At 44.1% G+C, this 15,894-nt stretch overlaps 1 protein-coding gene across 1 annotated transcript in view; it reads left to right on the plus strand.

Annotated features, from left to right (window-relative positions):
* The first annotated feature begins 2,678 nt into the window (after positions 1–2,678).
* The window catches only part of CSMD3 (CUB and Sushi multiple domains 3), a 703,442-nt gene continuing 690,226 nt past the window's right edge, over positions 2,679–15,894 (plus strand). Inside the window, exon 1 of the mRNA XM_042785878.1 lies at positions 2,679–3,144. Coding sequence (XP_042641812.1) covers positions 2,967–3,144 — 178 coding nt within the window. The 5' untranslated portion in view covers positions 2,679–2,966. The remainder of the gene's footprint in view (positions 3,145–15,894) is intronic.

The following is a 15,894-nucleotide window of genomic DNA, read 5'->3' on the forward strand; positions in this document are numbered from 1 at the left end:
GTTAGGTATTGAAGTACTGAGCAATGCAATGCATGAATTAGAAATAATAAGTCTAGGTCTTCAATACCTATTTCTTATCCTCTATAACTGATGAAGTATTTACCCCAAGGACATCTGAATTCCAGAGCTGGTAAGTGTTCTTGGGGGCAGAAAGGCAGAACTTTATTTCAAGCACATTAAAAAAGCTGAATACTATAAGTGAGGCCATTTGTTCTATTCTGAAAGCACAAGTCTCCCTTCAGTTTTGCATCGTTCTCAAAAAATGGATTCCAGTTACATGCATATATACATGCATAAGTGTAAATACATGTACATAGTAAGGAGAGGTATGCTGGAATTTTTTTAACAAATACAGTAGGCAGGTTCTGAACAGAGTGATTTTCACCCATCTCACATGACCTAAAACAGGAACCACTGAAATTCTGTCAAAAAGTTGATCCTAACATGGCACTGCTCTTAACACCAGCACAGCACTCATATCACTCATGATATCACATTCCTGAGCCACTGCAGAGGAAGCGAACAGGCCCACCAAGTTTCAATTACAACAGTCACACTCCAAGACTTATGTGTCTGCAAGAGAGGGCTGTAGACAGTACACGAGGCCATGAATTATATACCTTTGCTTCTCCCCAGTAAACAAAACTGTATGGATCTGATGGGGCCGGTTAGTGTCAGCACTTGCAGCTGAAGATACTCTTTCCTCGTGCCAGCTACATGCATTCAGCTACAGAGACAAGTTCAGCAGCCATATGCACGGCCACACGCTCCTGTACGCTGTGGGCCTCACCGAAACAGGACGCAGTTGTAAGCAAAGGCGGAAGGCGGGCACATGCTGCCCACCCCTACACCCACCTGGGAGCACTCACCGCCATGCAAACTTCCTCTTTTGCATTGTGCTTTGGGAGCAAAGGATGAATCATTACCTTTACAGATTCCTTCAATCCTATTTTCTATGATATTGCGGTGAACTGCACATATATATTTTATATGCGCATAAATATGTTCATACAAATTCATATATGCACCTACACATATATAGGAAGCCTCACATCACGTCCACTCTCCTGTTGGAAATAGTCCTTTCCACAAATGCACTCCATGCAAATGTAAAACCCACACACACTGTTCAGCGTGGGGAAAGGCAGACCCCTGTGTGCACACACACACGCGCAAAGATCCACTCTTCGCGACTGCCTGCCAAAATTTCCCAGCTTACACACTAGCGTACATCAGCATTTCAGATTATATCCACAACTCACACACGTGTGCATGCACACATATGCACCATATGCATTCACATGAAACATACACGTGCAAAACTGTACGAAAGAACACACACATGTACAAGACAATGGCATGCACAGCCACACATATCAACATACGTAAGAACACATGCACACATATGCACACACACAAAATACATGTTCACACAAATGCACAGGAACAGATCCATGCACACACACGTACATATACACGAAACACGTGTGCACACTCAGATGTACAGAATCACAGAAGCACGCAGAGGCACACACAAACACCTGCACTCACGTGCACACACACGCAGGTGCACAAAAATACACATGCACAGGCGCGCGCACACACACAATCACACACCACACGCGGGCACCCGCGACAACCTGCGCAACACGCCCACCAACGCACGCAGAGACCCTCACAGACACACGCACACACCCCCCCCCCCCCCCGATAATGCTGCACCACGCACCTGGAACAAACACCTCCGCCCGCCCACCCCCTCACACGCACATCCCCCGCACGCGCCCCCCCACACCAAACGCATTGCTTGCCCGCCCCCTCCGCACGTTTCCCGCAGCGGCCGCCCCGCGCACCCTGCGCCGGGCGGAGGAGGAGAAGCCGCACCCGCGTGTCCCGAGCCCCGCAAAGCGGGCTGGGCGCCTGTTCCCGCTGGCCCCCGCCCGCCTCAGACAGGATTTCCCCCCCACCCCGCGCAGCGCCCCCGCCCCCGCCCCCGCGGAGCGGCGCGGCGGCGCGGCCGCTAGGTGGCGCCAGCGCTCTTCCTGGCGGAGCCGCGGCCGCCCCGCCCCCTCCCCCCCGGCCCGGCCCGCCGGGAGCTGCCGCCCCGCCCGCTGCGCGGCCCTGCGCGGGTCGCTTTCCCCCCCCCCCCCGCTTCCCGCCCGTCGGGGGGAAGGGACCCCCCCCCCCCCCGCTGCGGGCACGACTGTGGCCGCGCTCTTCGGGGAGCGGGGCTGTGCCCGCCGCGCTCCTGCCCGCCGCCTCCCCGCGCCCGCGGAGACCGGCCTGTAATTAACGGCTCCGCGCAGAGCAATTAGCCCGCAGATCCCCTCGGAGACGCACGTGCTGCCGTGCGAAGTGTGGGCCGGGGGTGACGGTGGCAGCCCCAAGCACCGCACGTGAATTCGGATTCCGCGGGCACCGATTGTTTCCGCGAGTGGCGGCAGGACGGATGGGCCTCGCCGTGTGAGCCCCCCCCCCCCCCCCCCCCCCCCCCCCCCCCCCCCCCCCCCCCCCCCCCCCCCCCCCCCCCCCCGGGAGGCTGTGGAGACCACGCCACTGTATTATTTCCCGAGCCGTTTTCCTAGGGAGAATTGATCCTCCTGGGGGAAGAGGGAGGCGGCGGGGAGAATCTCAATTGCAAATACTGTTTGGAGTTTATTCGAGAGAGTGTCTGAAGCTTTAAGATGCTCTTACGTGGCTCCTGGCGGATGCTGTAACGAGCCAGGATTGTGGTGGGTTTCGGCTGTGCAGGGAGTTGGGGTAGCGAGGGGGTGGGGGAAGGAAAAGACACGATCGAGAGTAGCTGAGACTTTGTGCCCCCGTTGGAGAGATGGTTGAGTCCTCGTCAAGGTTGCTGTGGTATCCCAGAAACACCATTCACTCCGAGCTGTGACCGCGCACCATCAACAGCAACAACTCCGCTGCGCCTGGCCAAGGAATAGGAATTAGGAGCTCTCAAGAGTAATATGAAAGGGATCTGCAGAGGGGAAATCCGTGCAAAGGAATCAAAATTAGCAGACTTTTGGGAAAGGGGATGTACTAAATGTGGCCGGCTGGACTTCATCCTGGTGAAGAAAATGGAGATTAAAAGTGGATTTACATTTTGGAACCTCGTCTTTTTATTGATGGTTTCGTGTGTGAAAGGTAGGGTAGTATTTGAGGGGTATATTTTTAGGGGTCCGTTTGCTTTCGGTCAGGGCGTTGCAAGCTCTCACCTTATACCAAGGTGTATTTCAAAATACATTTATCTCTTATTTAAAATTTTTACCCTGGGTACTTTGCAATGGAAAGATAAAAATGATCGCTATAGCGGGGGGGGGGGGGGGGGGGAAGAAGGAGTTGATTCAGAGCTCTCTTCAGAGATAGGAAATGTATTTGCTTGCCAGGCTTGGCGTTCAATGCAGTGACTGAGCTGGGGCTCAATAAATATTCTTGCAGTATGCTCAAACGGAGACGTGAGCTGGTTCATATAGCCTCTGACTAGTGTATAGTCAAGCAAATCCCGCCGGATGACATTTTTAAGGTGATGATGGTGGTAGTGTGTGTGTGGGGATTACCTACATTTCTGGTTTTCGGTCGAGCAGCGGGCTCTTTGCGGGAATGCCTGTATCGATGCACTTATTAGTTTAACCCGTTGCGTGGGGAAAGTTACGGAGAAACCCAGCGTGTGTGTAGCCGTCTCTGAGCCCGAAATGCGCTTCACGCTCAGCTGTTTGCATGCAGGGCTCCCTGGCTGTCCAAAAGGTACGCTAGAGATTCAGCCCTGAAGGCATGGTCTGCCGCTGGGTGCAAAGATCGACACCTTTTCTCTTCCTTCCTTTAGTTCCTTGTCCCTGATGTATGGGGTGGGGGGGTGGGGTTGGGTTGGGTTTTTTAGTCTCTGTGGTTTTTTTCGGGGTAGGGGCTGTTTTTCTTTCTTCCTGCTTCTGTGTTCATGAAAGGAAAGCAAAAAGGAAACCTAGTTAGCGGCATAAATATCTCCTCTAAGTATGTGTCTGCAGACAGTTAAGGGAAACGCTACACACAGAGGAAAGAGGAAATATGTGGCTTGAATAATGTGCACCTTCAAAATTACACAGGCATCGCTAAACGGTGAAGTACTGATCCCATGACGCGTGCCTTCAGTAAAAGGGTCTATTCTGCAACTCCCCACAGTCGGCTGCCTACCCGAAATAATCTCCCCTTGTTTGTGGCCAATGATTAATATCTGATTAATCACGCTTTTATCCTCATCCTCATCCCTCCTCCTCGCCACACTCATACATTCCCAGAATATTTAGCAGACGTTATCGATCCTCTCCGAGTTTTTTAGACTTGGTTATCTTGGTTATAACAGAGGTTGCCTGCACGGGTGGGAAGGAGGTGTGTTTGGGGGGGAGCATTCAAAGGCGTGCCTTTCCAAACTGGCTTTGCCTTGGATGAAACAGTTTATTGTAGAGCTTTGCAGCTGCTCGTCCCCCCATTTGCATCGCGTGAAAAACATAATTCGTATTTCAGAGAGGGGGGTGTCGAGGGATTTCACCTCATCCCACGTTGTCCTGGCGGGGGGGGGGGGGGGGGGTGCGAGGGGACGGCGTTTGCCTGTAATGTTAACGCACATTTTAATTACAGGCAGCTTCTGTTCGTGTCTATCGAAGCGAGCTGCTCCCTGCGCTTTGCCCCGTTCCGGAGGTGGTCGGTGACCAAGACCAAGCCGGGTCTTTGGGAGCATAGCTTCTCCTTGGTTCAGCCCCCCCCCCCCCCCCCCCCCCCCCCCCCCCCGTCCTTAACGCGTTCTCTCTGCCGGGTGCGACCATTTGCAAGTCATGGGCTCGCTGCCTCGCCAGGCGCGCCGTGCCGCTCCGCGGCGCTCAGCGGGCGCGGTACGGAGGCGCTGGGGCTACTGGGAGGCTCGGGAGCTATTGCCGAAGCAGCTGCTTTGTGAGCGCGGGTCGCGGGGCGGCAGCATCCTACAGAACGAGAGGCTGGGGCGGTTCTCCCCGAGCCGCGATGGCCGCGGGAGCAGCGCAAGTTCCCCCGGCACCTGTTGAGAAGCCGCTTCGCTCGCCCTTGGGGGCGGGGGGGACGCTGAGGGCGGACGTGAAGCACCTACAACAGCCCGAGGGAAAACAAAACAAAACAAAACAAAACAAACAAAAAAAACCGGGCTTTGCTAAACTGGCCCTTCCCGCCCATGTGCAGTCCCAGAGAGGTGCTGTGAAGGGTCTTCTCTGTTGTCAGGGCCTGAGCCTCCCAAGCGCTGACCCCGGCAGTTTCCAGAGGCTTCCCTCGGGCTGAGGGGTCCTCCCAGTCAGTAACTGCAAATCCAGTAGGTCAGATTAGACATCCTGGATGTGGGCTCCTTTAGGCAGCCAAGCTTCATAGATCTGGCTTAGGCTCACTGCAGCACTGCATCTATTCTGGGCATTTATATTTAGTTCTCTCCCCACTCCCGTGAATGAATACATTTTACCTTGATTTACATTCCCATTGTGTCAGCACACGCTTCTGCTCCCAGAAACCTTGGCAGAGGCAAGAAATGAATGAATTACCTACCCATTTAAAACATTCCAGATGTTGGGAGCAAGGTGACACCCCAGATCCTGCATCTGCTTTACCATTGCCTGGCAAGGCCTTTTCACTACAACCCATCTCTGCAAGCTCTAACCCATACCCTTCCTTGCTTAATCACCTCTACTGAATAGTCCAGCACCCTGTCAGAACAGCCAAACTGTTGCTCAGGTTTCTGTCATCCAGACCAATTCCACAGTTTTGCTTGTTATCTGCCTCCTCAGGCCTTTCCTACTTTTGTCATCATCCTATTGTCATTTTTCCAGTCTTGATCCACAGCTATCCCACTGTTACAGGTGTCAAACAATCCCAGGGTGCTTATGGAGCCATGTTCGTATCTGATTAATTATGTACTCCTTGTATAGATCCATATAGACCAAAAAATACTTCACATTTATCTATAAATTTGTGCCTCTTTGGAACCTTACAACAATACATGGGAAGGATTAGAAAAGGGAGAAGGAAGGGAAAAATGGGAGGAAGGGAATTGACAGAACTGCTGAGGAAAAGGTGATAGGAAGAGCTGAAGTAAGGAGGAATTGTACCTTCTTAAATGAAAATCTTTAACTGCTTACAAAATACTCCATTACACCATGGATCAATCTCCAACAAAATCTTCGTTGGGTATACATGGAGTAAAAAGCAAAGAAATGGCACCAAGAGTAGGCACAGAAGGCATTAAAACAAACAGCCCCCCCACACAACTTGACCCTCAGAAAATTCAAAACAGGGTGATTCCTGGCCAGCTGTGGGAGATGATGTATCCTGTGCTCTTCCTTTTAGGTGTACCAGACACCTAGGAAAGCTCCTTCCCCTTCTCTTCCAGCCCCCACCATGGGAGAAATGAGAAGCACCATGTAGGCATGGGAGATACAAACCAAGCTTGGAGGAGCAGGGAGTGGAAACCTCCACCGTCCAACTTCCTTACCGAAAGGGGAGGAGAGGGGATAAAAGAAAGAAAGAAAAAATAATTTATAAAGAAGGGAAAAAAAAAAAAAAGTAAAAGCAGCATCAGTGAGCTTTGCCTCCTCGGATTTAGGAGAGAAATCAGATACCTGCACCCCTTCGGTTTGGCACCTCCCTCCACCAAAAAAACAAAACCAAAAAACAAACAAACAAAAAACACGCACACATACACAAAAAAAAAAAAAAAAAAACAAAACCAAAAACCACGACACTAGAAAATGCTTGTGATCTGTTTGTGGAAGCAAACTAGAGAGGCAATCAGACGAAATGACCACAGACCACAAGACTCCTCCATCTCTTCAGTCTAGCTGTCGCTCCAAGACAGAGCAGCAAGGTCTGCTCTTTTGTCTGCTTGGCTAAAATGAAGCTTTCCCTCTGCTGTTGTTCCTCTGTTCCCCTGTTGCAGTTGTGACAAGCAGAACAAGGACAGCTGTCAGAATAGAAGGGAGATAAAGCAATGGCTCACTGACAGAAGTTAGGAGGAAATATAAAGGATTTCCATTTCCAGTGATGGGAATGTAGGAATATTTAGCAGGGACAAAACGTGCCCTGCTTCTTTCTGCCACCTCTGCAGCCTCCCTTCTCCCCCATTCCCACCCCAACCCCGCTCCCGCCAGGCTCCGTCAGCCCCTCCCGGCCGCTTCCTTCCCCGTCACTTGTTTTATGGGGTTAGTGGTGGGTGGCTTTCCTCGGTGGGGCACGGGTGGGCGTAGCGAGGCGCTTCGCTCCGTCCCCGAAGTGGAAACCGTTTGGCGGTCAGGTTTCCTCATTTCTAGATGGTCGCTGCCGGTGCTGCGTGTACGCAGGGGTGCAGGGACACACGGACTACAGAAAGGACGACGTCCTTCCTTTTCAACTCCTCCGCACCCGCTCAGCTCCGCTGCGGCGCCTCTTGCCCGTAAACTTCCGCAGATCGCGCAGGGCTTACGCTCCGCGGACTACGCACAGCCTCGGAGCGATTTTTTTATAAGCTACACACAGTTCTGCAGGGATGCAAAGTTACCCCCTCTCACCCCCGCCCTTCTTCAGCTCAGGGCTAAACCAAGGAGCTGTCATGCCCTCCGCTTAGCGCATGGCTCCTCCTCCTCCTCCCCTTCTGCGGGGTAGAAATGAAAAACCAGACTCCTCTCAGCAGCAGCAGTAGGGACCGCTTCTCCCTCTTCTGCCCGGTGGCATTAGGGACCCGCAAAGGGCACAGAGGACCGTCGCCTGCCGTCTCCGCTCGTTCGCTGCCAGAGGCGGCAGTCGCAAGGCGGAGCCGGCGCGGGGAGGCGGCAGCTCCACCCGTGCCCGGCACCGGCAGCGGCCTACGCAGCCGCCCGAGGCGGCCGCACCTCCAGGGAGCCCTTCTTAATACACTCTTCCGGCTTTTAGCTTTCCCTTCTTCAGCTCGGTGGCCCCTGGAAGACTTTTGTTTGCAAGTTTCAGACAGCTTTAGGGTGGTTGGTTGGCTGGGTTGTTTAACAGACAGAAATAGCCCCTCACCCCCTGAGCACAGTGAGCCCGTTCCTGGCAGGAGCAGGCTGGGGGGCTCGGCAACCGCACAGGCTGAGCAGGGACGGGTTGTAACTTCAGCTCCCTTACCAACATCTTGACTTGCGAGCACCAGCCCAGGAGACCCTCCTCTTTCCAAATCTCCTGTGCAAAAAACATAGCAGAAACTTGTAGTCTACCTGCTTGTTTGCTTGTGTGATTTTTTGTTTGTTTTCGAGGAACAAGCCAAGTAGCATCAGTTGCCCATCTAGCTTAGTGCCCTTTATCCCCAATGGTGACTATTAGCAATAGTCTAGGGAAGGATGAGAAACACAGCAAGTACAGAGTGACTAGCATGTTATCCTAGATCTCAGCAGCCAGCAGTTTTGGGTCTCCAGAGCTAGAAGCTGGTTTTGGAACATCATGTTTTAAGAGGAATGGACTGGCCTGTCTTCCACTCATTTGTCTATCCTCTCTTCTTCTGCTCCTTTTCCCCTTCCCCTTCTCTTCCCTTTTCTTCCCCTTCCCCTTTTTTCCCTTCCTGTTCCCCTTTTCCTTTTTTCCCTTCCTCTTCCCATTCCTTTCCCTTCCTCTCCCCTCCCCTTCTCCTTCCCCTTCCCTTCCCCCTTCCCTCCCCTTCTCCTCTTTCTCCCCCTCCCTTCTACTCCATAGCATTGTATTTATATACATCCTTCATCCTTTACACTCTGCATCTGGCTGAAAGCACTGAATAGTACAAAAGCTTGTAATAAAATTGCTTTATTATATCAAGTGTTGTTGACATGCTACATAGATCAACTCCAAAATCTGAGATTTGTCACCATCGAATGCACATGGATCTAGTAAAGAGAAAGAAAAACAATAATTGTTCAGAGAAGTTTTAAAATATTTTGACATATCCCATGGGGATGGCTCAATTTGCATGATTGTCACACTCTTTCAGTGAAAAGGTTATAAAGAATAAGGTACCCTTGTATCGCTACTTTTTTAAAAAACAAGTATCTTGGACAGTATCTGATTTTCAGAGGTACTGAGCATTTCCAATTTTAGTTGGCTTCAGTAAGAACCTAGGGAACTAGTTAGCACCTCTGAAGCAAGGCCAAGCAAGTCCATCATTATAAGGCTGAGACAACAAGAGGACATTATAAGTCAAAACATCTGTAAAATAAATTACAGTTATATTTAAGATTGTAATTCTACAAAATCTGATAAATTGGAAATGGTAGGAATAGGAAAGGCTTTATGATCTGCTGCTTTTTCTTTTTTTTTTTTTTTTTTTTCTTCACTAATAGAAAACTTCAAATTCAACAGGGATGTGACATTTGACTCAACTTCTTGCGGATGAGTAGTATCATTCAGCATGTATTTCTGGACATAATGATTAAGGTTGAAATGACAGTACAAAGCCTTTGTGGGAAATTAGTTTACCAGTTACTCCAAAGCAACCTCTCAGGAAAGAACAGTCAGAGAATAGATAATTTTATCTAAGTTGTTGGGTTTTTTCTTAGACCCCTGTAATTTTAAGGGAGCTGTTACTACACAAGAAATTTGAAGAAGCAGTATTTAAGTAACAAATCAGAGGTGTGCATATGATAAAAGTACTCATTACAAGGCTATAAAATTGACCATTTTGATTGAATAATTTTCATGCTAAGGTTTATTGCAAAATTTCAGAACTTTTATGAGCTTTAAATATTTGCCCTTCAAACAATTTCAAAGAATGTTTCTTTCTCAATGAAATTGTACAATTTCTTTACAAAAAGAGAGAATATTTGCATTTATTAAAAATTCAATGGTCAATATTTGACAATCATCTGGGACCTAAATAGATGGGTGCATGATATGTAATGTGCAGAATGTCACCTGCTTCTTAAAAAAAAAAAAACTAGTATTAGGAAATGTTGAATATCTGCTTCCCAACATGCAGCTTTTCTTCTGGGAAATAGAATGAAGAAGGATATGGGACTACGAGGAAGATTTTTTAAAGTAAACATGCACACACACACAGATATACCAAGTTTTTGTAGACATTTACATTTAGTTGTTTACTTTTCCAAGGCAGATTTAGGTTTATGGTCTCACTGCCCTGTTCTTACAGATCACATAAGATTTACTATGGTTCCATAATTACGGTATTAAAAGTGCTGAATACCATTGTAAATGTCAGAGAAGGAAATGGTGGAAATTCATCATCTCCTTCCCAGTGTCTGAAATGTTAGACAGATGAGTTTATAGATTCTGGAACAGTGTTACTCAGAAAGAGAGAAAGCCTCAAAGTATTGGGGAATGGCATACAAAGGATTCCACCAGGACTGGTCCTCTCATAAACTGTATTGCCAAAGAGCAAGATGGGATGCAACTAGCACAGACATAGAGGGACAGACTGTCCATTTTCCCCTGGATTCTACAAAATGCATCATAGTGTCATGTATCATATTCATATCATAGAAATAAGGTGAATAACAGTAACTTAACCACAGAAGGATTCACGGGGTGATGATTTCTCATCTCCTGAGGCGTGTAAATAACAATTATCTTTGCAATAGGACTAAAGTAATCTGGAGGCTTGAGGCAGAAATGACGGAGTAATTACTTGAATTATACAGATGATGAATCACTACTTCTGACCTTGAATTCTATTGCATCTGTTTCCAGTATTTACATATCTTACTAGCTTTATATCTTTGTGCATTGTTAATTGTTTGATATCATTCGCATGGAATTGTGTATATGCATATGGGTACACATACATAGATAATATGCACATATAGAAACTATATCCATGTATTTTGTTATGTTATGAAGAAATTCAACAGACTGCGTTGTTAGCTTACAGAGGTGCAGATAGACTTGAAGTATATGTGCTTCCTAAAATACCCACTATCTCTTAATTTACTCTGTATTCCCGATCTCAGAAGGAAGTTCTACTATAATACAGAACTGGTTTTCCTAACAAAGCAAGGGTACAAGTAGTGATAGCTAGCAAATGTTAGGAGGAAATCTTAATGAAAAGAAAAAACACCAGTTACTAAAAACACTAATAAAAACTGATCTTAGCACATTAAAAATTAACTGACACAATTATTTATTCCCATAGATTTAGGGAATTTTTACCAAATATAGTTTCTATAAAACTGTTTTTAGTAGAACGAAAATCTCTAATCACATTTCATATACAGAAAAAAATATTTCTGTGCTATTTTCTGTTTTATTTTAATACTGGTATTATCATTTAAAGAGCCTGACATATCGTGTCTCAGAGGTGGCTGTATTTCAGTAACAGTTAAAATGATCCCTCTGCAATCATTACCTTCTTACAGAACTATTTTCAGACCCAGCAAGTGGATATCTGCAAGTGTAGTTTAGAGTCCTTAGCTAAAATGAGCTACATAAATGCAGAGTACAGATATTATTCTCATTTCAACATAGCATTGAGATGGAACTACATGAATTACAAAACCTTTCCTCTACTATTTAATCTGACCCAGAAGGAAAATTTCACATTCTACTATAGTTATCTTTCTTGATTGCTGTGCAATTTTCTTTGGGAATCAAATCTTAGTCTAATTAAAACTAATCTTTTAAAAGTCCGTACTAAAAGTTTCATTTTTGCTTTTGTATATCAGCTTTGATCCAAAGGTGAATGGAAGTTATAAAACAGGATATAAAATGAGCTTCTAAGATGCCTGTTGTTGAGCCCATTGAAAGCAACAGGAGAGTGCAGAATAGGACATTAGAGAGTAGATTTGCCTCTCCTTCTTTTCATACTGAGTTTTGAATTACAGTTTTCTGTACATATATTCAATTTGACTTGGAAATATAACAGGAGCCATGTATTTCACAATACACTAGAAATTTTCCATAGAAGTGCTCTTTGGAAAACACACATTGCATTATAAACCTAAAGATTACAAAAGGAAATTGTTTATAATTCTGTTTAAATAAAATAAATTAATTATTTGGATACAGTCAGAAAATGCTCTCTCTTTCTACATTTTATTGATGATGATGTCAGCACTTCTAGGGATCAGTCCACTGGATTCAGTGTAATGGAAGTATGTTAACACAATGTCAGCTGTAGCCCTTGAAACCATAGAGTGCTTATGTTTGTTGTCAGGACATAGGCTGAATTACAGCCAATTTACAACCTGGTTTCAACATTCCTTATTAAAGTTTTGCTCTCCAGTAAAACATTTTGGAATTTTCAGAAGGCTGGGAAGAACTGAGAGAATAGATTTAAGTTTAGAATCTTTTCAGATTTAATTATTAATGCAATTTGGTTTTACTCTTACTGGATTATCATATATTTCAGATATGTAGCTACATTTGAAAATTCTGAATTAGCTATCAAAATCAAAACATAAAAATAGGAAAGTTTCCACATTTTTATTGTATTTATTTTCTGCTAGCATGTTCTTTGTGTTTGTCACCATCTCAGAGTCTAAAAACACGTAATATACAGAGCCAAAGTCACAAAAACTAAAATATACTGGAAAACAAGGGTGCAAACCCTGACTTTTGAAAAGCCTACCTGGTTAACCAAAGCTGGAGGGAAGAAGAGAGGAATAGGTCTGTTGCCATCTCACATAGTCAAGTCAATAGGTTCTGTGGTAAAAGATGTTTTTTTCATGCATCTCCAGGTACAGGTGGGATCGCAGACATGCATACACGTGCGTGCAAGTTTGTGTGTGCATGCCAGAACTTCGGGTAGCAGGCATCTGTAGCTGTGTGCTCTATCAAGAAGAACATCTGCTTAATTCATGACTACACTCATCTTTTTTGTTTTTCCTTTAATGTACCTATTCTAACCAACATTTATACTTTAATCATATGACTGCTGCTACTGACTTTAGCAGTGCTTGTTGCATGACATGGAAGTTTTAATGACCACAAGAGAAGAAATACATATAATTCATAACGTATAACTGAAAGGGCAAGACATTTTCTCCAAAATATTTACATCAATAGTGTGCTCACAAAAGTGCTTATCTGATTAGAAATTTTTCATCAGTCTAATATATTGAAGTAACATGATACAAGTGAATGTTTTAGCAATACTCATGACAACAATCCTTGTTTCTTAGGATTATTACTAAAATGACTAAGATTTTTACAGCATTCACATTATTTACAAAATATGGAATCCTTTCATATGAAACTGCAGGTCCCAGAACTGAGTAAAAAAAAAAAAAAAATCAACATTTTACATTTGATGGGCTTGAAAAATGTCTTCTTGCAACTGAAAGAGGGGAACTGCTCATCCGTCAGCTTCTTAGTGTGATCTTCAACATAAAAACAAATAGGAACATCATTACCTACTCCTTTCTAAATTACTATTCAGCATATCTACCACTTTCGTTCAGAGTTCTTTTCAATAGCAGCTCCTTTCTCTGAGCTCTTTTGAAGGGGGCCAATCATTTCCTTACACAATTCACATAGTTATTATCTTCATAAACTTTGATAATATCACCCTTTTACTCTATATGTCAAACTTGGCAACTCCTTCCTGAGAAAATAAAATACCTCTGACATTTGGGAGAATATTTCTTTAGCAGTTTTTGTAGATTCTATTTAATGAACTTTCATATCTCATAAATTCAACCATATTTTCCTTATAGCATTTACAGACATCTTGTAAGAATGTGAATGTTATTATACATCTTCAGTGGCCCAATTTTCTAGGCAAGTACTTCAGCATTCTTGAGAAAGTTTAATTTTCAGCCCCCTTCTGTGGAAAGAAAAATAGCATAGACACTAGACTAGCAATAGCATTTCTCTGTTTTTCGTAGAGGATACAGTGCCAACAGAACCTCCCATGTCTTCTCATGCAGGGATAACAAGGGATTTCCCGTGATAAATAGGTGAGGTACATTTTTTTGACATTTTAATTGTCAGCAGTGGAAAGTTGCACCAATTAACCATATAAGACAGTGATTTTTGTAAACATCCTGACAAACTTATGCTTCTCAAAGCTATTTATCTGACATAGCAATGAACAACAGAACCAATGTTTAATACAGAATGAGTTCAACAGCCTTGGTGACTCCTGCATGTCTGCTTCCGTAACTTTCCTAAGGATATGCTTCCAAAATTCCTAAATGTTTCTAGTACTACAATTGCAGGGCATTGAAATTTGTATGTTTCTACACTAACATCAACTAGTTTTAAATTAAGCTACCCATAAAACAACCACTCTCCTAAATTCTATCTATATACTTTTACTACACTCAAATTCTATATCATCAGCTAGCTCCTGTAATTTTTCCAAATTTATCCAGCCTCCCCTGCACTTCTGGGCTCCCTTCCCAAACTCTCTTCCCACTCCACAAGTACCACTGGAGAAGTCCCAAAAACATAAAGCCTGCAGTAAAATATAGAAAGTTCTCTTCAGTTTCTGTGTAATTTGTAAAGTCTTTTTGTGGCCTAAAGTAATAATCATGTATGGGTAATCTGTTAGGAAATTGAATATCCTCCCAGCCTTACTGACTTTTTCAGGATGTTCTTTGGCTTTTAAATCATCTCCAAGAAGGCAAGATTGGAAGAGTAGAGTTTCAGATACACTTGGTTTTATTCTTCTCTCTGTTGTGCCTGCCTACATGATTATTTTTTGCTAATCAAAATCCCTTCACCCCAAACAAACAAGCTTCAAAACACATAATTTAAAAAGGACAAAACCTAATAGTAACTTCAAGATAAAATCCTTACCTGCATAAAAATAAATACTATAGAATCAGATAGTTAAATTTTGGATACTTGGTATATTTTGGAAATCCAAGATGTATCTTCTCTGGTTTTCAAGCTCCAATGTATGCAGTGAAACTATCCATGTGACATGGTAAAGGAAATCTTACAGATCTAATATTTATAGTGTATCCTTTACTGATATCATCATTCTGGGATGACCACAATACACTGGTCAGGACTCTAGGTTCTACAGCTTATTGTAGATTAATTAAAAAAAAAAAAAATCAATAGAAAAGGCAAAAAAAAATTCACATAGGGTAAAAGAGGTCTAGACTTGTAGGGATTCTGTTACTCACTTGCTCCAAGACTGACTGAGCATTTCAATGAAATCAGGAGAGTTTGATATGTATCTGACTTGTGGAAGCTACTGTTCCAAATTACTCCCTTTGGGGCCTCTTGTACTGGTCACCTCTTTGAAATCCATTGATAGCGGAATTAACACAAATGTGCAATCTAAAGAGTCAGAGCATGCTGCCACACATACCAGCTAAGGAGGAAATCTGCTCAGCAGAACCTCTGGAATTATTAAGAACTCATAAATTGCCTGCTAGAATTTAGAGTAAGTCTGAGGTGACTATAAGAAAAAGGGGTCGTTTATTAAAAAATGTAGTACACAATACAGTAAGCATTGAATCATCATTAAAGAATTTGCAGATACTCTGAAAATATAGCTGTACTTTAATGCTATCTGAGATGGTTTCTGAAAAACATTTTTTTTCATTCTTAAAATTTTTATTTTTTTGCCTTATTAGGTCAGTACACAGTGTCCTGTAGGTGAACATCCTCTGGAAAAAATGATTTGTATATATTTAGTTGAAAAAATTTTTTTCTCCTCATCTGCTTCCTCCGTGCTTCATTTGCACAATGTTTACACCATCTCTTTTGTACCATACTTCTTCATGCTTTTAATTCACAGACTGTTTAAGGCTAATTTCCTATTCTTTGTCTGGCACGCTTGGATGTCCGTGCATTTTTTGAGAAGCTATATCATTGATTTTTCCTGTTTGCCCAGCTTTTATCAGGACTTTAAATATGCCAGGTATCTCCTTGAATATCCATATTTTACAATCTTAGTGCCTTCTTTTTTCTTTCTGAATTAATACTATTTTTCTATCTTGTTTCTCCTGATGACTCAATTAATGTTTCTAACAGCGTTTCTAC

This window comes from Tyto alba, unplaced genomic scaffold (genome assembly GCF_018691265.1).
Source record: "Tyto alba isolate M040663 unplaced genomic scaffold, T.alba_DEE_v4.0 Super-Scaffold_9, whole genome shotgun sequence".
Taxonomy (NCBI): Eukaryota; Metazoa; Chordata; class Aves; order Strigiformes; family Tytonidae; genus Tyto; species Tyto alba.